Here is a 21333-nt window from a genome sequence, read left to right on the forward strand (position 1 = left end):
CCACGCATCATCGGTCCTGTACAAGCTAGCTGCTCGGGCAGACTCTCAGCTGTGCGCGAGACCCACAACGCGGCCCTTTCCCCGTACGGCGCTCATTCCGTTATTCTCGGTGACTCTTGGCGTGGGTGAGGTTATTAACGCGGGTGATTCTCCCCGTCTGTTTCAGGTCATGTGTGGTAGGTTACTGCCGTTTGCGATCCAGTACATCACTGACGGAGTCCGACAGCACCAGCAGGTAAGCACCCGCGCTCACTTCTCCGAGCTTTCGCAGATCATATTCTGATGATATTCGCTGGCTGGTTTCATCCTGGGTCAGGGATGGGAGGGGTAATATTCCTCACTGGGAGGGTGCTGTTATAGAACCGTACAGCACAGAAGGAGGCTATTCGGCCCATCGTGCCTGTGCCGGCTCTTTGAAAGCTGTCCATTTAGCCCGCTCACCGTTTTTCCTGTTTCAATTCTTTTCACTATCAGTACACCAATTGTTCCGGTTTATTTTGTCTTGAATGGATCAACACTTGTGCTGAAAAAACGTAGACAGGCATTTGACACACTGCATTAGCCATTGTGCTAATAGCGGAGTGAATTGGACCCAACTGAGACTGATTATACCAAGTACTTAGACCTGAGGGGAAAAGGTTGGCAGCAGCAAATTATCTTTTTTATGCACTCTTTGTTTTAAAGGAATGCTCCAGATTTGAGATTTCGAACCCGAGTGTTCAAAAAAAACCAGTCCCATTCATATTTTCTTTTAATGAATTTTAATGAATTTTTGGTTCTAACTCAAAAATTGCTTGGGCTTTATTTGGAGTAAAGAAAGAAAGACTTGGATTTATATGGCACCTTTCATGACCACTGGACATCTCAAAGCGCTTTACAGCCAATTAAGTACTTTTGGAGTGTAGTCACTGTTGTAATGTGGGAAATGCGGCAGCCAATTTGCGCACAGCAAGCTCCCACAAACAGCACTGTGATAATGAGTGAATAAAGAGGCACTGTTTCCAATGGTTGAAGGGATTGATAAGATTTAAGGTGATTCGCAAAAGAACCAGGTGACACATGAATATTTTTGCACAAGGAGTGGTTAGGATTTGGAATGCACTGCCCGATGGTGGTGGATACAGGTTCGACAGTAGCCTTCAATGGGGAATTGGCTAAATATTTGTAGGAGAAAAATTTGCAGGAATATGGGGCAAGAGCTGGGGAGTGGGACTAACTGGAATGGTCTTGGAAAGAGCCGGCACCGACTCAATGGGCCGAATGGCCTCCTTCTGTGCTGTACTATTCTATGACTAAGTATTTGTCCAATTGTCTTTTAAAAGTTGCTATCAAATCTATTTCCACCACCCTTTTAGGCAGTGCATTCCAGATCATCATAACTCGCTGCGTAAAACAATATCTCCTCGTCTCCCCTCTCATTCTTTTGCTAATTATCTTAAATCTGTGTCCGCTTGCCAGTGGAAATTGTTTCTCCTTATTTACTCTATCAAAACCCCATATAATTTTAAACCCCTCTTTTAAATCTCCCCGTGACCTTCCCTGCCTAAAGGAGATCAATTGCGGCTTCTGCAGTCTCTCCACATAACTACAGTCCCTCAACCTGGTACCATTCTGGTACATCTCCTCTGCACCCTTTCCAAGGCTTTGACATCTTTCCTAAAGTGTGGTGCCCAGAATTGAACACAATACTCCAGCTTGAGGCCTAACCGGTGATTTATAAAGGGTTGAGCATGACTACTTTGTGCCACTATTTATAAAGTGTAGGATCCCATATGTTGGATTAATTAATGAATCTGTTCGAGTAACAAATAATGAATATTTAGTTGGATTTTCCACTTGGCATGGTTCTCATTGCTGAGCAGCTGCAGTGTGGCAGCTTTTCACTGCTGCCTAGGCGTCGCACACACATCCCACACCTCGTCCTGCTGAGGGTATCACCAGTGCCAGCTGGGGACAGGAAACCTGTGCTCATTGCAATAAGACACTCCAGCTTCATGCCACCTGGGCTGTCAGCCTCACCCAGCATGCAGCCTGTTCCCCAGAGGACAGGATCATAGAATCATAGAAATTTACAGCACAGAAGGAGGCCATTTCGACCCACCGTGTCCGCACCGGCCGACAAAGAGCTGTCCAGCCTGATCCCACCTTCCAGCACGAGGTCCGTAGCCCTGTAGGTTACGGCACTTCAAGTGCATATCCAAGTATTTTTAAATGTGGTGTGGATTTCTGCCTCTCATCATCATCATAGGCGGTCCCTCGAGACGAGGATGACTTGCTTCCACACCAAAAAAGGATAAGTTCACAGGTGTTCCAGCGAAGGACCTAAAATTCCAGATCTCAAACTACATATTGAAGGGTGGAAGATGCCTGTGTGTAGATTTTTTTTGTGTGTGGTGACCGTTGCACACTAACCACCACACTGGCTTGACAGAGCTAGGTCTTGGTCCAGTGGCAAGGGTTAACCAAGGCGACTGGAGACTTGCTCTGCTGCATGGACCTAGTGTGCACACATATCGCAGTGTGGGTTGACCCGTGCTGCCCCTGGCCCCGAACTCACGCCTCTCCTGGGCCCCGATCACGTCCCTCCACAGTCTCTCGCCGCTCCTGCTGTATCTGCCCACACTCCAATCACCGACCTGGACCTTGATGGCATCACTCTTCGCTGCCGTTGCAGCTCGCGCTGCTCCCTGAAGTGGTATGCTTCCAGACCGCTGTTCACCGCTCCTTTTATGGTCCCGACCACCCTTTCAGGCAGTGAATTCCAGACCCTCACCACCCTTTGGGTGAAGAAATCTCCCCTCAAAACCCCTCTAAACCTCCTACCAATTACTTTAAATCTATGCCTCCTGGTTGTTGACCCCTCTGCTAAGGGAAATAGGACCTTCCTATCCACTCTATCTCGGCCCCTCATAATTTTATACAACTCGGGGGATCTGGCTTGTGTGGGGTTCAGGTTGCTGACACGAGCTTACCCACCTCTCACTCCAGCCTGTGCTCCTCATAAAATCTGCTGTTGATTACACAAACTCTGCAGGCCCGTTTGTGAAGGCTCTCGAACCTGAATGGTTTATACAACCCGTGCTGTACAGTTCGAAGAGAAAGACTTCAATTTGTGCATGGTCCCATGTTCCAGAATGTAATCTGCACAATCATAAACAGCAATCATAGCTAGGAGTACAATCCCTTCAAAGAGGGTGCCTCCCTGTCAAAGTATTGTAAGAATTCCTTTTTATTTCCTCCCTTCATCCCTCGTCCCCGAAATGTATTCAGGGACTCCACAGCTGTCCTCCGCCTTCTTGTCCCCCACCCAATGGAGAATTTCTTCCTTCAGATGGTCGTGAATCTGTAGAATTCTCTGCCCCAGAGAGCAGTGGAGGCTGGGTCATTGGCTGAGGTAGACAGATTTTGAACGATAAGGAAGTCGAGGGTTATGGGGAGCGGGCAGGGAAGTGGAGTTGAGGCCAAGATCAGATCAGCCATGATCTTATTAAATGGCGGAGCAGGCTCGAGGGGCCAAATGGCCGACTCCTGCTCTTATTTCTTATCTGTGAACCTAGCTTGTGAGGGTCTGCAGGATATTCAGCAGTGGAAGGCATTGTAGCTGAGTCCAGTCTTGCCTGTGCTTTCAAGCAGGAGTCTGTGGACAGTGATTGGATACAGAAACACTGGCTCCTTGTTGGCACAGCTTGATCATAGATCAGTTTCTTTTGTCTGTTTTTGTTGAAATAATGAATTACCACATAAGGGAAATGTAGCGGGAGGGGTGACTGCGTTTGACTGTGACGTGAAGTAAGATTAACACTGGCTGCTGGAATGTGTAAAGCTGGCCTCTTGCGCATTCCCCACTTCTTTTGCCCGCCATTGGCAGCTGTGCCTTCAGCTGCCGAGGCCCTAAGCTCTGGAATTCCTCCCTAACCTCTCCGCCACTCTACCCCCTCTGCTTTAAGATGCTGCTTAAAAGCTACTTCCTTGTCCCAAGCGTTTGGTCACGTCCTAATATCTCCTTAGGTGGCTTAATGGCGACGTTTGTCTGATTATGCTCCTGTGAAACGTCTTTGGCCGTTTTACGATGGTAAAAGAGCGATATAATTGCAAGTTGTAAATGACCGAATCTCCAAGGGTAATCCAACTCCATCCCACCCCAACGCACGTGCAGAGAGTCAGGATCAGGAACTTGTTGTTGAAGGCCCCTCTGATGACCATTACCACTCGCTGTTTAAAAAGAAGGTATTCTTCCCCAGGAAAAGAAAAAGAATGTGGATTGTAACGCAGTTTAATTTGTAAAAGTGATCTTTGAGAAACGTCTGCAGTAACCCTTCCAAAAAATGCCATCGCCCTTCGAGATGAGACCTTGAAATGGGTTGCCATCTATTGGCTGGTCCAGTTTGTATTCTTTTACCCCATAACCATTAATGGCAGTGTTGTTATCCAAGTATGTGGCATGATTCAGTCAGGGTAATCATTTCTCCACTAATTAGCTCTTGCTGAGTCTGCATGTCACAAGACCATGTGGAGCACATGGAAAGGTAATGCAGCTTTCTGCATCTCCGTTGTCCTGATGTCTGACTGCCGAGCCAGACTTTCCTACGTCACTGATGTTTTCAATTCTCTGGCGTCCTGCGGTTTGAAAATGATTGTGTGCTGCGATCGTCCTGAATTAATGAACTTCACAGCAAGCCTTCAGACACTCGGCCCTCCGTGCTCAGTGCAGCTGCTGCAGTGGGTTTCAGGAGGACTCGACTGCAACAAAGGAGAACCGTGGGGGTGGGAGGGGGCCGGTGCCGTATATATTTATCTGCATTGTGACCGGGCTGCAGTCCGTCAGTTGATGGAAACCTTCCCGTTGCTCAAAAGCAGCCCGTCCCTCTGCCGTAACACAGCTGGGAAGGTTTGAGCCGCAAGCCGTTTGCTGTGGAGGGCGAACGTCTTTGATTGTACCCGACTGGTGTTAGTTTATCAAATGCACGCCTGGTAGTGACAAGGAAGGTGGGCTTTGTTTAAACCCTCTGCTCCATACAGCTGCTGTGAGAGGGACTCCTTCTTCAGATAGGGGGCTATCTTCCCAGGGGAAGGTTGGAGGCTCGAGCCCGAGCCCCACTACTGATGGGCTGTGCCCTGACTGAGCTCCGCGGCACTACTTGTAAAAGAGCAAGGCAGTCGGCCACAGCACAAAAAAACCTGAGCTGCACTTTACAGCCAATGAAGTACCTTTGGGGTGTAGTCACTGTTGTAACGTGGGAAATGCGGCAGTCAATTTGTGCACAGCAAGCTCCCACAAATAGCAATGTGATAATGACCAGATAATCAGGGCACTGTTCCAATCTGGGCCAACCCCCCTCCCCCCCCCCCGGCTCCATTACCTGTGATCTTCCTAAATATATGATGTGTTGGAAGAAGGAACTTTAGGATTATTCTGTTTCTGGCACAGTGAGCTCGCTGAGCGCCGAGTATTTTATAATTAACAGTCCTCGGTAATTATTGGGAGACATCAAAGCTTTGATTTGTGAGGAGCTTTGCTACTGTCATACCGAAAACATTTTATTACTTTGCTGTGGTTGTACTTCACCTCCCCAGCTGGAAAGCAGCCAGCTATCCTGTACCCCACACCATGCCTGCTCTTCAAATAATTCTGTTGATCCAATCATTAAATTCAAGTTATTTTCCCCCCTCTCGGCTTTTGCCTTCCCCCCCCCCCCCCCCCCCCCCCCCCCCCCCCGCAGTCACTCATTTCTAAATCTGTTTGAAATGGATGGCCGATGCTGGGGGCAAGTAAACAGTCATCAGGATCTACCTTTGTACGTATGTGTGTGATTTGTGATCATACTCTGATAACTACAATACTTTAGCTCCATCATCAGTGTTGGTATACTTACCTGATAATTATTGGAGTAAAGTTGTACAGAGCGAGAGAGCGAGACTAACTCAAAGTCACTAATTGTACACTTGGCACCTCTAGGCTCTAGTTCTGGTGCAGGGAGCTGTCTGGTCACGTTAGATCATTCCTGCCTTTGTACCTGTGTGTGGTAGTAAGGAATGCAGAGTGAGCATGTGCAGTCACTAGGCGGTGTGTGAACGAGCAGGTGTGAGGAAAGAATGACTTGGCTAAATTGGAAAACATTCCTGAGATACATCCAGGCTGAGCTCACCGTTGGTTTAGTATTTACAGCCATAGCTACGGCTTGCATACAGAACAAAGACATGACTTCCTTGTAGCCTCAATGCCTCCTGGTACCTTGCTAGACTTGAGCCCATAATCTAGGCGGATACTTCAGCGCAGTACCGAAGTGCTGCAATGTCTGAGGTGCCATCTTAGATAAGACTTTAAACCGAAATGCCACTTGCCTTCAGGTTGACATCAAAGATCCCGCGGCACTACTTGTAAAAGAGCAGCGAAGTCTCCCCACAGTGCAAAAACCTGATCTGGTCAATTGTCTCAATGTGGGAGCTTTCTATGCGCAAATTGGCTGCTGTGTTTCCTACACAAGTGACTACACTTCAAAATGCATGACTTTGGTTGTGAAGTGCTTTGGGTCGTCCCGAGGATGGTGGTGGTGGGCCTTCTTGAAATCCAAATAAATTTACTGCTTTCTTCTTCAGCACTCCAATCACATGTCAACGTGCTGTATGTAGCAGCCACAAATTGAAAAGGGGAACTGGCACGGTCGCAGTTCTATTGGCTGCATTTTATGACCTGGGGAAATCTAGGGTCGGGATAATTACAGCACTGGAGGAAGCAATGGTGCCTGTTCTTGGAGATATCCTCAGGCAGGGGAGGGGAATAATGATACATGAAGCATGTAGATTGAGTGAGGGGGTTGGGGGGGAGAATGTAAAAGAATTGGTGCTCATTTAAGATGTTAAACTACACCCGTTCTGAAATCCAGATCGGACCTATAATGGGAGCATCAAGCAATCAGCAGACGCTGATTATGAACTAGCTTGCCTTTAGGTGGTCCACTAATGTATGTAATGAATATATTCTTCCCTCCACACTCCTGCGGGAGCTGCCTCTTGTGCTCTCCAATTTTCCTGCCACCCATTGTAAACCTAGGATTTTTTAGTAAGAAATTTCAGGCAGTAGGCGATTGTTAGCAAAGCTGGCATTTATTGGCCATCCCTAGTTACCCTTGGAAAAGATGGTGGTGGGCCTTCTTGAAGTCCTTGTTGTGATGGTCCTCCCACAATATTTTAGCTTTGAGGAAAGATTGGATAGGCTGGTTTTGTTTTCTTTGGAACAGAGGAGTTGAGGGAAGATTTAATTGAGGTGTATAAAATTATGAGAGTCCTAGATAGAGTGGATAGGAAGAACCTATTTCCCTTGGCAGAGGGGTCAACAACCAGGGGGCATAGATTTAAACTAATAGGTAGGAGGTTTAGAGGGGATTTGAGGAGAAATGTTTTCACCCAGAAGGTGGTGGGGGTCTGGAACTCACTGCCTGAAAGGGGGGTACAGGCAGAAACCCTCAGCACATTTAAAAAGTACTTGGATGTGCACGTGAAGTGCTGCAACCTGCAGGGCTACGGACCTAGAGCTGGAGAGTGGAATTCGGCTGAATAGCTCTTTGTTGGCCGGCGGGGACACGATGGGCCGAAATGGCCTCCTTCCGTGCTGTAAATTTCTCTGATTCTATGATTAGTGTGAGGGAGGGAGTTCCAGGTTATTGACCCACCGACAATGAAGGCCATTTTCTAAACGCGGTTTCAACATTCCCAGGTACTGCATGGATTGGAAACAGAGTAAAACTCCCTCCACTTTTTACAACATTGTGCCTCACTCCAACCCTCAAAAGCAGCTCTCTTGATGTGATGTACATGTTATACTATTGAACTCGTCACCCCGTGGCCTCTCGGAGGTGACCGCCTATTGGCACCAAATTGGAGGCAGCTTTATGTTATGCCTGTTGGGACTAGATTGACATTGCCCAAACTTATTTCACGTAGTGCCTTTAACGTCAGGGGTAGGAGAGTTCATCAATTGGTCTGATGTGGATTCGAAGCCTGATCTGTGACATGTCGGGCCAGTGACCTGGACAGTGCAAAGACCAACTGGTCTATACTGGCATGGTGATACTTCTGCACACGATCACCTCAATTCAACACTCGCGCCCTCTCTCGCTCGCGCACTCACGCATTCTCACTCCTGGAAGAGGCAAAGGTGAAAAACTTTAGAGCAGTTGGGCAGTCAATCAGGAGTTTTGGAAATTATACAGGAAGCAGACTGAAATTAATTGTTGAGAAAATATTAATTACCATTTGTGTTAAATTAAACAGCAATAAAAGAATAGCTATTCCATTGAGGAATGCCAAGTTTGGAATATGCTTCCTGTTCAAAAGGATTAAAGCAGAGCGAGATCAGGGGTGCAGGAGAAGATTACGCTCTTGGTGGTCAACATGTGAATTCCAGTGGTACTATTTGATACAGTCACTTGCAGACATGAAAGTGGCCACTATACTGGCCTGGAAGTCATATGCACAAAGAGATTTATTAAACCGTGTATTTCCAATCCCCTTTATCCATAATGTCTTGGTTTAGATCCCAGTGGGCATGAGTTCACTACACAAAATTCCCCTGGGGGTGCTGCTTGTCTGAATTTGCAGCAGAATTGCAATGGTAATTGGTGTTCTTTACTCCAGCTGGATATCGGAGTTTAGATGATGAGATGTGCCATGCTGGGACCTTACTGAGGCTCAGGTTAAAGAACATAGATTTCTTCATTTAGCATTTTTTTAAACTTCACAATAGGTACCATATACAATTAAACACATTTTGCAAAGTGTGTCAACACTTTACTATATTGAGCTACATATATCTGTATTTGTTCATTAAGCAAGCATTCTAAAATACTTCTGTCCATAAGTGGTTCATCGTTCCCTGGCATCTCGTTGGGTCTCGCGTCGGGTGTCTGCAATGGTCTGGTCACGATGGGTACTGCAGAGGGCGTATGGTCAGAGGCTGGGGGCCCATGCAGATCCCAAAAATTCAGTCTTCTGGCCTTTGGAGTTGGATTTAACCACTACATTTGTATGTAAAGCTCGTATCCTAGTCCCATTACTGGGGGGGAGGGGGGGGGGTCGATTTATACAATGTTGTGATATGGTCATGGCACGGTTAGAGCTTGATATGTAACTGGGTGGGAATTTCATTTCAATGCCATTGTGCTTGTAGGCTCTCTTGTTCTCAATTTGTTACTTCCCACTCCTCTCTGAGGATCAATATTACAATTTTCCCAGACAGAAAATTGGAAAGAAATTTTCTGCTTGAAGTGAGGATAAAGAAACTGAGTATGCGCTCCCAGTAAAGTGATGTTCTGAAGAACTGTCATTGACAGCTTGGAGAGCATCTGCTAATCTTGTGTTAATCCAGAAGACATCTTTACTCAAAAGCTTGTTTCCTTTCCTCTCTCCTTTGTAGCAAGAGAATGAATTGGGGCAAAAGTTTACACAAACCGCTCTCTAACTAGATTTTGAACAAAACTAGTTCCAAATCTTCAATGCTGTCTTTTTTTTGGTTAAAATGTAAATCATTAGGTGTTGCCTCTTTATAGAAGGGATCAGTTCCTTAATCCCAAATAGCTAAAATTCGAGACCCAATGGTTTCTGACCATCATTCGACATGGAAATGTTATGCCAAGGAAGGCAACTCATCGCGATGAATAGTGTAACCTGCACAGTTGGCAGTTTCACTTCAGGATGGAAATGAAATTTGCAGGAGAGGAGGTAAATAGAGTCCAAGTTAGAGAGGGAATTGTCTGTTACCTGTGAAAAGCTGATCGAATAGCCAAATAGCTTTTCACGACAAATGAGCCAAAGGTAGGCAGAGAAAACGTTACAAGGATACCCTCAAAGCCTCCCTGATAAAGTGCAACATCACCACTGACACCTGGGAGTCCCTGACCAAAGACCATCCTAAGTGGAGGAAGTGCATCTGGGAGGGCGCTGAGCACTTTGAGTCTCATCGCCGAGAACATGCAGAAATCAAGCGCAGGCAGCGGAAAGAGCGTGCGGCAAACCAGTCCCACCCACCCTTTCCCTCAACAACTATCTGCCCCACCTGTGACAGGGACTGTGGTTCTCGTATTGGACTGTTCAGCCACCTAATGACTTATTTTTAGAATGGTAGCAAGTCTTCCTCGATTCTGAGGGACGGCCTGTGATGATGATGATCGAATAGCCAAATAGCTTTTTGTCACATGGTTTTCTTTTTTAAATTCTGCAGTACAGTTTCAAGGAAAGGCAGACAACAACAGAATTAGGATATGTGTGTAAAATCAAAACACTGCACCACCTACAGCTGTAATCTGATTTTTTTTTATTCGTTCACTGGATGTGGGCGTCGCTGGCAAGGCCAGCATTTATTGCCCATACCTAATTGCCCTTGAGAAGGTGGTGGTGAGCCGCCGCCTTGAACCGCTGCAGTCCGTATGGTGAAGCTGCTCTCACAAAGCTGTTAGGGAGGGAGTTCCAGGATTTTGACCCAGTGCTGATGAAGGAACAGCGATATATTTCCAAGTCAGGTGTGTGACTTGGAGGAGAACTTGGTGGTGTTCCCGCGCGCCTGCTGCCCTTATCCTTCCAGGCGGTAGAGGTTGCGGGTTGGGGAGGTGCTGTCAAAGTTGCTGCAGTGCATCTTATAGATGGTACCTCCACCTCACTTTGTGTCAAAGACTGGGCTCTAATACGTTTTGCATGTGCCGCTGGCACGATTTCTGGGAACCTGAGACCAAGGCTGCTTCTGGGATAATGGACTGTGCCTTTAATTAAAGTCCAGCATATCATACTTGTGCATCAATGTGAAGTTCATAAGAGCATAAGAAATAGGAGTAGGCCATCTTGCCCCTCGAGCCTGCTCCGCCATTTAATAAGATCATGGCTGATCTGATCATGGACTCTGCTCCACTCCCCATAACCCTTTATTCCCTTATCACTCAAAAATCTGTCTATCTCCGCCTGACAATCTTTGGTAGCAAAATTTCAAATCCTCAAACCCTCCCAGTTGTAGCAACTATTAAAGTGGGTGGAACCTAATTAGAAGCATTGTTCAAATAGTTTACGGATTGCTTGGAGATTTATGAGCAATTGATGTTTTCGACCAGACCAGTTGGGAGGCATGCCAAAAGTTAGTGTACACATTTATTCTTGTTTCACTGACACACCTTGACTTACAAATGAGGTTGAATTGAGTCCATTCTAGTTAGGGATGTGGGAACTAGAAGAGTACTAATTATTATACATGTTTAATGACTCACTAATACAGGAATGTGCCCTTTCAAGACAGTTTTCACATCAGTTGATGACATTCTTCGGGCATTTCTGGTTCCTGCTTCTCACAAATTTCCTTACCTTGCAGTTGAACTCTGTCTCGGCCTCCACGTTTCTTTTTCTATTTTTGTAATACCACACCAGCTAATCTGTTTCTTCCTTTGAGGATTCTTACTGTTAAAAGAAAGACTTGCATTTATATAGCGCCTTTTACGACCTCGGGGCGACCCAAAGTGCTTCACAGCCAATGAAATGCTTTTGAAGTGTAGTCACTGTTGTACCATGGGAAATGCGGCGCAGTTTACGCGCAGCAAGCTCTTGAGATGGTGTTTGAGGGATAAGTATTGGCTTGGACAGTAGGGAAAACTCCCCCGCTCTTAATAGAAATTTAGAAAACATAGACATAGAAAATAGATGGAGGAGTAGGCCATTTGGCCCTTCGAGCCTGCACCACCATTCAGTAAGATCATGGCTGATCATTCCCTCGGTACCCCTTTCCTGCTTTCTCTCTATATGTAAGGGCCATATCTAACTCTCTCTTGAATATATCCAATGAGCTGGCATCAACAACTCTCTGCGGCAGGGAATTCCACAGGTTAACAACTCTCTGAGTGAAGAAGTTTCTCTTCATCTCAGTCCTAAATGGCCTACCCCTTATCCTAAGACTGTGTCCCCTGGTTCGGGACTTCCCCAACATCGGGAACATTCTACGCGCATCGAACCTGCCCCGTCCCATCAGAATCTTTTATGTTTCTAGGAGATCCCTTCTAAACTCCAATGTATAAAGGCCCAGTTGATTCAGTCTCTCCTCATATGTCAGTCCTGCCATCCCGGGAATCAGCCTGGTGAACCTTCGCTGCTCTCCCTCAATAGCAAGGTGCAGCAGTTATCATGGGTGACTTTAATGTGCATATAGATTGGGCTAACCAAACTGGAAGCAATATGGTGGAGGAGGATTTCCTGGAGTGCATAAGGGATGGTTTTCTAGACCAATATGTCGAGGAACCAACTAGGGGGGAGGCCATCTTGGACTGGGTGTTGTGTAATGAGAGAGGATTAATTAGCAATCTCGTTGTGCGAGGCCCCTTGGGGAAGAGTGACCATAATATGGTGGAATTCTACATTAAGATGGAGAATGAATCAGTTAATGGTCCGTAACTTTGAAGGTATGAGGCGTGACTTGGCTAGGATAGATTGGCGAATGATACTTAAGGGGTTGACAGTGGATGGGCAATGGCAGACATTTAGAGACCGCATGGATGAACTACAACAATTGTACATCCCTGTCTGGTGTAAAAATAAAAAAGGGAAGGTGGCTCAACCATGGCTATCAAGGGAAATCAGGGATAGTATTAAGTGCCAAGGAAGTGGCATACAAATTGGCCAGAAATAGCAGCGAACCCGGGGACTGGGAGAAATTTAGAACTCAGCAGAGGAGGACAAAGGGTTTGATTAGGGCAGGGAAAGTGGAGTGCGAGAGGAAGCTTGCAGGGAACATTAAGACGGACTGCAAAAGCTTCTATAGATATGTAAAGAGAAAAAGGTTAGTAAAGACAAATGTAGATCCCCTGCAGTCAGAATCAGGGGCAGTCATAATGGGGAACAAAGAAATGGCAGACCAATTGAACAAGTACTTTGGTTCGGTATTCACTAAGGAGGACACAAACAACCTTCCGGATATAAAAGGGGTCAGAGGGTCTAGTAAGAAGGAGGAACTGAGGGAAATCCTTATTAGTCGGGAAATTGTGTTGGGGAAGTTGATGGGATTGAAGGCCGATAAATCCCCAGGGCCTGATGGTCTGCATCCCAGAGTACTTAAGGAGGTGGCATTGGAAATAGCGGATGCATTGACAGTCATTTTCCAACATTCCATCGACTCTGGATCAGCTCCTATGGAGTGGAGGGTAACCAATGTAACCCCACTTTTTAAAAAAGGAGGGAGAGAGAAAACAGGGAATTATAGACCGGTCAGCCTGACATCGGTAGTGGGTAAAATGATGGAATCAATTATTAAGGATGTCATAGGAGCGCATTTGGAAAGAGATGACATGATGGGTCCAAGTCAGCATGGATTTGTGAAAGGGAAATCATGCTTGACAAATCTTGAATTTTTTGAGGATGTTTCCAGTAGAGTGGACAAGGGAGAACCAGTTGATGTGGTGTATTTGGACTTTCAGAAGGCTTTCGACAAGGTCCCACACAAGAGATTAATGTGCAAAGTTAAAGCACATGGGATCGGGGGTAGTGTGCTGACGTGGATTGAGAACTGGTTGGCAGACAGGAAGCAAAGAGTAGGAGTAAATGGGTTCTTTTCAGAATGACGGGCAGTGACTAGTGGGGTACCGCAAGTTTCTGTGCTGGGGCCCCAGCTGTTTACATTGTACATTAATGATTTAGACAAGGGGATTAAATTTAGTATCTCCAAATTTGCGGATGACACTAAGTTGGGTGGCAGTGTGAGCTGCGAGGAGGATGCTATGAGGCTGCAGAATGACTTGGATAGGTTAGGTGAGTGGGCAGATGAAGTATAATGTGGATAAATGTGAGGTTATCCACTTTGGTGGTAAAAACAGCGACAGACTATTATCTCAATGGTGACAGATTAGGAAAAGGGGAGGTGCAACGAGACCTGGGTGTCATGGTATATCAGTCATTGAAGGTTGGCATGCAGGTGCAGCAGGCGGTTCAGTAAGCAAATGGCATGTTGGTCTTTATAGCGAGGGGATTTGAGTACAGGGGCAGGGAGGTGTTACTACAGTTGTACAGGGCCTTGGTGAGGCCACACCTGGAGTTTTGGTCTCCTAACTTGAGGAAGGACATTCTTGCTATTGAGGGAGTGCAGCGAAGGTTCATCAGACTGATTCCCGGGATGGCCGGACTGACATATCAAGAAAGACTGGATCAACTGGCTTGTATTCACAGGAATTCAGAAGAATGAGAGGTGATCTCATAGAAACATTTAAAATTCTGACGGGTTTAGATAGGTTAGATGCAGGAAGAATGTTCCCAATGTTGGAGAAGTCCAGAACCAGAGGTCACAGTCTAAGGATAAGAGGTAAGCCATTTAGGACCGAGATGAAGAGAAACTTCTTCACCCAGAGAGTGGTGAACCTGTGGAATTCTCTGCCACAGAAAGTTGTTGAGGCCAATTCACTAAATATATTCGAAAAGGAGTTAGATGTAGTCCTTACTACTAGGGGGATCAAGGGGTATGGTGAGAAAGCAGGAATGGGGTACTGAAGTTGAATGTTCAGCCATGAACTCATTGGATGGCGGTGCAGGCTCGAAGAGCCGAATGATCAACTCCTCCACCTATTTTCTATGTCCTTCCTCAGATAGGGAGATCAAAACTGAACACACTATTCCAGGTGAGGCCTCACCAAGGCCCTGTACAACTGCAGTAAGACCTCCCTGCTCCTATACTCAAATCCCCAGCTATGAAGGCCAACATACCATTTGCCTTCTTCACCGCCTGCTGTACCTGTATGCCAACTTTCCATGACTGATGTACCATGACACCCAGGTCTCGTTGCACCTCCCCTTTTCCTAATCTGCCTCCATTCAGATAATATTCTGTCTTAGCGTTTTTGCCCCCAAAGTGGATAACCTCACATTTATCCACCTTATACTGCATCTGCCATGCATTTGCTCACTCACCTAACCTGTCCAAATCACCTAACCTGTCCAAATCACCCTGCAGCCTCCGAGCGTCCCCCTCACAGCTCACACCACCACCCAGTTTAGTGTCACCTGCAAACTTGGAGATATTACACTCAATTCCTTCATCCAAATCATTGATGTATATTGTATAGAGCTGGGGTTCCAGCACTGAGCCCTGCGGCACTCCACTCGTCACTGCCTGCCATTCTGAAAAGGACCCGTTTATCCCGACTCTCTGCTTCCTTTCTGCCAACCAGTTCTCTATCCACGTCAGTATATTACCCCCAATACCACGTGCTTTGATTTTGCACCAATCTCTTGTGTGGGACCTTGTCAAAAGCTTTTTGAAAGTCCAAATACACCACAGCCACTGGTTCTCCCTTGTCCACTCTACTAGTTACATCCTCAAAAAATTCCAGAAGATTTGTCGAGCATGATTTCCCTTTCATAAATCCATGCTGACTTGGACTGATCCTGTCACTGCTTTCCAAATGCGCTGCTATTTCATCCTTAATAATTGATTCCAACATTTTCCCCACTACTGATGTCAGGCTAACCGGTCTATAATTACCCGTTTTCTCTCTCCCTCCTTTTTTAAAAAGTGGTGTTACATTAGCTACCCTCCAGTCCATAGGAACTGATCCAAAGTCGATTGACTGTTGGAAAATGATCACCAATGCATCCACTATTTCTAGGGCCACTTCCTAAAGTACTCTGGGATGCAGACTATCAGGCCCCGGGGATTTATCAGCGTTCAATCCCATCAATTTCCCTAACACAATTTCCCGCCTAATAAGGATATCCTTCAGTTCCTCCTTCTCACTAGACCCTCGGTCCCCGAGTACTTCTGGAAGGTTATTTGTGTCTTCCTTCGTGAAGACAGAACCAAAGTATTTGTTCAATTGGTCTGCCATTTCTTTATTCCCCATTATAAATTCACCTGAATCCGACTGCAAGGGACCTACGTTTGTCTTCACTAATCTTTTTCTCTTCACATATCTATAGAAGCTTTTGCAGTCAGTTTTTATGTTCCCGGCAAGCTTCTTCTCGTACTCTATTTTCCCCTTCTTAATTCAACCCTTTGTCCTCCTCTGCTGAATTCTAAATTTCTCCCAGTCCTCAGGTTTGCTGCTTTTTCTGGCCAATTTATATGCCTCGTACTTGGATTTAACACTATCCTTAATTTCCCTTGTTAGCCACGGTTGAGCCACCTTCCCCGTTTTATTTTTACTCCAGACAGGATTGTACAATTGCTGAAGTTCATCCATGTGATTTTTAAATGTTTGCCATTGCCTATCCACTGTCAACCCTTTAAGTATCATTTGCCAGTCTATTCTAGAACACCCAATTGAGGGCAAATGGGGTCTCGGTTTAGGGTCTGATAAACAGCACCTCTGACAGTGTAGCACCACCTCAGTACTGCACTGGAGTGTCGGTCTGGATTTTGTGCTCGAGTCTCAAGCGGAGTTTGAACCCATGACCTTCTGACTTGGAGATGAGAGTGCTACCAACTGAGCCACAGCTGACACGCAAGTATGATTCCAGAACCGTTAGATTGGAAAACTGCGTAAGTCACTCCGCTATTTAAGAAACGTGAGAGAGGGAAACCAGGTCATTATAGAGCAGTTAGCCTAACGTCTATTGTTGGGAAATTATTAGAGTTCTATAAATAAGGAAAGAGTGACATAACACCTTGAACATTTTCAGCTGATCATAGAGAGTCTTGGAAAGGGTAGTCATACCTGATGAAACTGATTGAATTTTTTGAAGAGGTGTCCAAAGTAGTGGACAGGGGAATGTCTATGGATGTTGTTTATATGGACTTCCAGAAGACATTTGATAAAGAGCTTCAAGATTCTGCTTGCTAAAGTTGAAGCGCATGGAATTGAAGGCAAATTATTGACCTGGTTAGGAGATTGTCTGAGTGGCAGGAGATAGAGAGCAGAAATAATGGGCAGGTACTCAAATTGGTAGGCTGTGACTAGTGGTGTTCCACAAGGATCTGTGTTGGGCCTCAACTATTCACAGTATTTATTAACGACTTGGATGATGGCGTAGAAAGCCACATATTCAAGTTTGTTGTTGACACAAAGATAGGCGGCATTGTAAGCAGTGTAGATGGAAGCATAGAATTAGAGATATTAATAGATTAAGTGAATGGGCAAATCTAGGCAAATGTGAGGTCATCCACTTTGGACCTAAAAGGACTGAACAGAGTACTTTCTAAATGGTGAAAAGCTAGAAACAGTGGAGGTCCAAAGAGACTTTGGGGGTCCAGGTACATCGGTCATTAAAATGTCATGGACCGATACCGAAAATAATCAGAAAGGCTAATGGAATGCTGACCTTTATATCGCGAGGACTAGAATACAAGGGAGTAGACATTATGCTGAGGCTGTACCAAGCCCTGGTTAGACCACACCTGGAGCACTGTGAGCAGTTCTGGGCACCGCACCTTAGGAAGGATATATTGGCCTTGGAGGGAGTGCAGCATAGGTTTACCAGAATTATACTCGGACTGCAAAGGTTATGTTACGAGGAGAGATTACACAGACTAGGGTATTATCGCTTGGAATTTAGACGGTTAAGGGTGATTTGATAAAAGTTTTCAAGATATTAAGGGGAACCGATAAGATAGATAGAGAGAAGCTATTCCCGCTGGTTGGGGAGTCTAGGACTAGGGGGATAACCTAAAAATTGGTACCAGGCCTTTCAGGAGTGAAATGAGGAAACACTTCTACACACACAGGGTGGTAGAAGTTTGGAACTCTCTACTGCAAACAGCAGCTGATGCTCGATCAATTTAATTTTAAATCTGAGATTGCTAGATTTTTGTTAACCAAAGATATTGAGGGATATGGGGCAACGGCAGCTTTTTTAGAGTTCGATCACAGATCAACCATGATCTCCTTGAAAGGCAGAATTGGCTCGAGGGGCTAAATGGCTTACTCCTGTTCCTATGTTCCCCAAAACCAACCAGCAAGTAGCAGCATTGTGTGGTACAACTTTGTCTTCCCTATCACATAGTTTGTTCTTGGAGCAATACATCAGTTTCCATAAACATTCTATGTCTCCCTTAAGCTGAACCTGTATTCTTGTGGATGATATGAATGAGATAGCTGAGCAATTAACGTCTCTGTACAACAGGTTAGGGCTCCAGAGACCTTGTCAACAGTCCCCCATGCTTTCTGGTCCACTCAAAAACAATGATTGAATCAGTTCACCAGAGTTTTAAGTAGCTTCTTCAAAATGTATATCTTAAACCAGCCAATAGCCGTCCACCTTTGGCTTACAGGAAAGTGTACGATGCCTGTTCCCCAATCAGTGGGTCACTGAGTAGCTAAACTATTAATTAATCCCCGTCACAGATACAATGAAGCATGGGATAACATGGCGAGTTTCCGTTAGATTGTGTATACTTCATTTATGCTGTGCCCAGGTTTAACCTGGGACAAAACCTTGGCATCCTGACTGCTCTGCAGATTAAAATCCTTTCCAGTGTTTTGTCGGCACTGGATTCTATTTTACAGTCACTAACCTCCGCCACCCAGCTTAGCAGGGAAAGGCTCTAGTTATTTACCATAGTTGCCCTGTATCTCTGTGCATACTTTAAAAATAGAATACATAAATGTTCCTGTGTAAAGCATGACTGCTTCCATCACATGAGTGCACTCACGGACTGGCCTCTCTGCAGTTTAACTCTATCCCACTGCTTAACTGCTCTAACTCCATTTGAAATCTTTTGCTTCACTTCAAATGTGCAAAAACATAATCATGGTTTATGGAAAAAATAAGCTCCCAGTGGCATATCGCACTTGCCTGTTCAGATTTACCACCCTGGCATGTTTCTGTACTTGTAAGCCACCAGATCTTATCCTGGGTTCTGCATTAATGAGCTGCAGTACAAACTTGGGTAAAGGCTTTGAAGAACCAGTGGTGCTCCATTAATGGTGAGTAAACTGTTCTTGTCGTGGCCACTGCCAAAAAGTGGACGCACCTCTTTCCAAGTGTAACCTTTACTCTAAACTTGAACCCTGATCATCAAGGCAGGCTCATAGCTAGAACCCACCTTGTGCCGTTTAGAGTAATGACTGTCTTGAAAGTTGACCATTTGCCCTCAACACGTAGTTGGTATTTAAGTTGATAAGTGGTGTTGAATGTCTGTTGCCACTGCACAATGCATATTATTAAGCATGGAGATTCCAGTCTGTAGAATGTTACCCAGTCCATTTCATTCTACAGTTACTGGTAGGATGATGATCCACCATTTGAACTCAGCATGGTCTTCTACCTCTTTAATCCCTATTTGCATTATTATGGATCCATTTGGATTCCATATTTTGAAACATTGGGTTCTTGTGTTGCTGTTGCTCTCATCCAGCACTGTACCAGTGTGTTGAGGGTGGAATTGAGGGACCATTAATAGTGACGCTTCTTTTCTGGTAGCAATACTTTCCTCATTTATCTCCATCAACATAGTCGGTTTTGCTAACTGGCGTAAGTCTAATAAATAGAATGGGTTTTACTCGAGCCACTGATTGGAGGGCGATCGGAGGGAAGGATGTGTAGGATTCTTACTGTTGATGGAAGCTTTTGTAGTAATCAGTACCTTGTGTGTATTAACTGATCCCATTTTCCTGTTTTGTAGGGTCAAGCCTGCTGCCTCGTCCTGAAGGCCCTCCAGACCCGGGAGCTGAGACAGTCTTTGACCGACAACAAGTGGAAAGAGTTCATCACTGACGTCATCAACCAGGTTAAAAAGGTGATTGACTTACTCCAAAGTTTTTAAACTGGGAATGAACAGCAAGTAATTCAAATTGAGATTTGCCCAAGACAATGATCCATTATTTACTGTAATAATAACGGTGAGGCTAACGGCAACTTCCGCCGAGCACAGTTGAACAGAAAAATCCGAAGTTGCTGTCTGAGACGCACTGGTCCAGCAAGAGCTGTGCACTAACGGCATCTTGCTGGCTCATTCAAATGTATTGAACGGTGTGAGGTTCCTGTACCTGCATCGTAGATACGGAATAAACTCGTCAGTGCAGAGGCTTGTCTGTTTCAATCTAAGTACCCTTTTTAACGATGGCATTAATCTTAATTACTGCCAAACAACCTCTCTGACACTGAAAATTAACTTTTCCTAGTGTGGAGTTGCATGCCTTCAGATTGTAATTGTTAGAGATTTTTTTTAAATAAATTAATTAAAATAAATAACGGCACTATATAAATGTAAGTCTCTATTCTGTCTATCTATCTATCTGTCTGTCTATCTATCTATCATGCACTAGGTACAAGCATGACCTAGTGCACACTACATAGCATAAGAAAGCAAATAAGGCCATCGAGCCTGTCCTCCTACAGACCATATACATTTTGCCTTCTCACAGACTCAACCTAACTTGTTCCATCTCCTGAGGAAACGCTCCACAATGCAAGGTTTTGCGCTTCACCCCAAAATAATTCAGGAAAGCTGCAAAATATTTATCTAATTCTGTTTTGCTCCCAAATATTTATCTGAACTTGGTTTTCTATTGTCACGCAGGCTTTCAATTCTTGTAAGGTGCATTGTTCAAGATTGTTTATAACAGCAGAATGAGAAGTACAGCCAGCTTCTGAAACCGTGCCAATTCTGGCCTTACCTTGCTTCATATGCAGGCCTGGTGTGTGTAAACATGCTTCCTACGTATGACCTTGAACACCAAAGCTCGATGATCTGGCACTCACCAGAGTGTCTTTTCTGTGCTGCATGATGAGTTGGACCATTGTGTAGCAGGAAGAGCCAGTGATAGTATTGCTTCACAGTGCGATTATAATTCTTGGGGAAGAGAGAAGGAGCGATCAAAACTAGAAATGTATTTGCGATTTCCCCCATAACTTCATTGGTACTAAGCCATACAAAGATACGGGAAGGTGATCGGTGCACAATTGATCTCTGCCTCTGAGGTAAGAAAACCAGCCAGGTTTCTTACTCTTGCTTGCTGACTGGAAACCTCTGCTGAAAAGTACATGTGTGAGGGCAAGATCGGACTGTGCTGTGTTGCCTCCTGCAGTCGGATATCCTGTTGGTGCTCATTGTCGAGACTAGCGTGGCCAATTGGCCAAGATACCAGATAGCAGCCAGCGCTCTCAAGGAGTACAACAGCACAAGTTGGTGCTTCAGCAGTGTTTGGGGGGAGGGACATGACCAGAATTGGCGCCCTTGGAACCATAACTCGGCAACCGCACCAACAACTTGCATTTATATAGCACCTTTAACGTAGTACAGGTGCTACGTTCCACGGCACTTCACAGGTGATTTATCAAACAAAATTTGACACAGAGCCACATAAAGAGATATTAGGACAGATAGCCAAAAGCTTGGTCCAAGAGGTAGGTTTTAAGGAACATCTTAAAGGAGGAGAAAGAAGTGGA

General features: G+C 45.3%; 1 protein-coding gene across 1 annotated transcript in view; it reads left to right on the plus strand.

The window, feature by feature from the left end:
• The window catches only part of mybbp1a (MYB binding protein (P160) 1a), a 110386-nt gene that overhangs the window by 82185 nt on the left and 6868 nt on the right, over positions 1-21333 (plus strand). The window contains 2 exon segments of the mRNA XM_070857366.1: positions 167-235; positions 19568-19681. Of these exon segments, the coding sequence (XP_070713467.1) occupies positions 167-235; positions 19568-19681 (183 nt within the window).

The sequence above is a fragment of the Pristiophorus japonicus genome, chromosome 16, assembly GCF_044704955.1.
Source record: "Pristiophorus japonicus isolate sPriJap1 chromosome 16, sPriJap1.hap1, whole genome shotgun sequence".
NCBI lineage: Eukaryota > Metazoa > Chordata > Chondrichthyes > Pristiophoridae > Pristiophorus > Pristiophorus japonicus.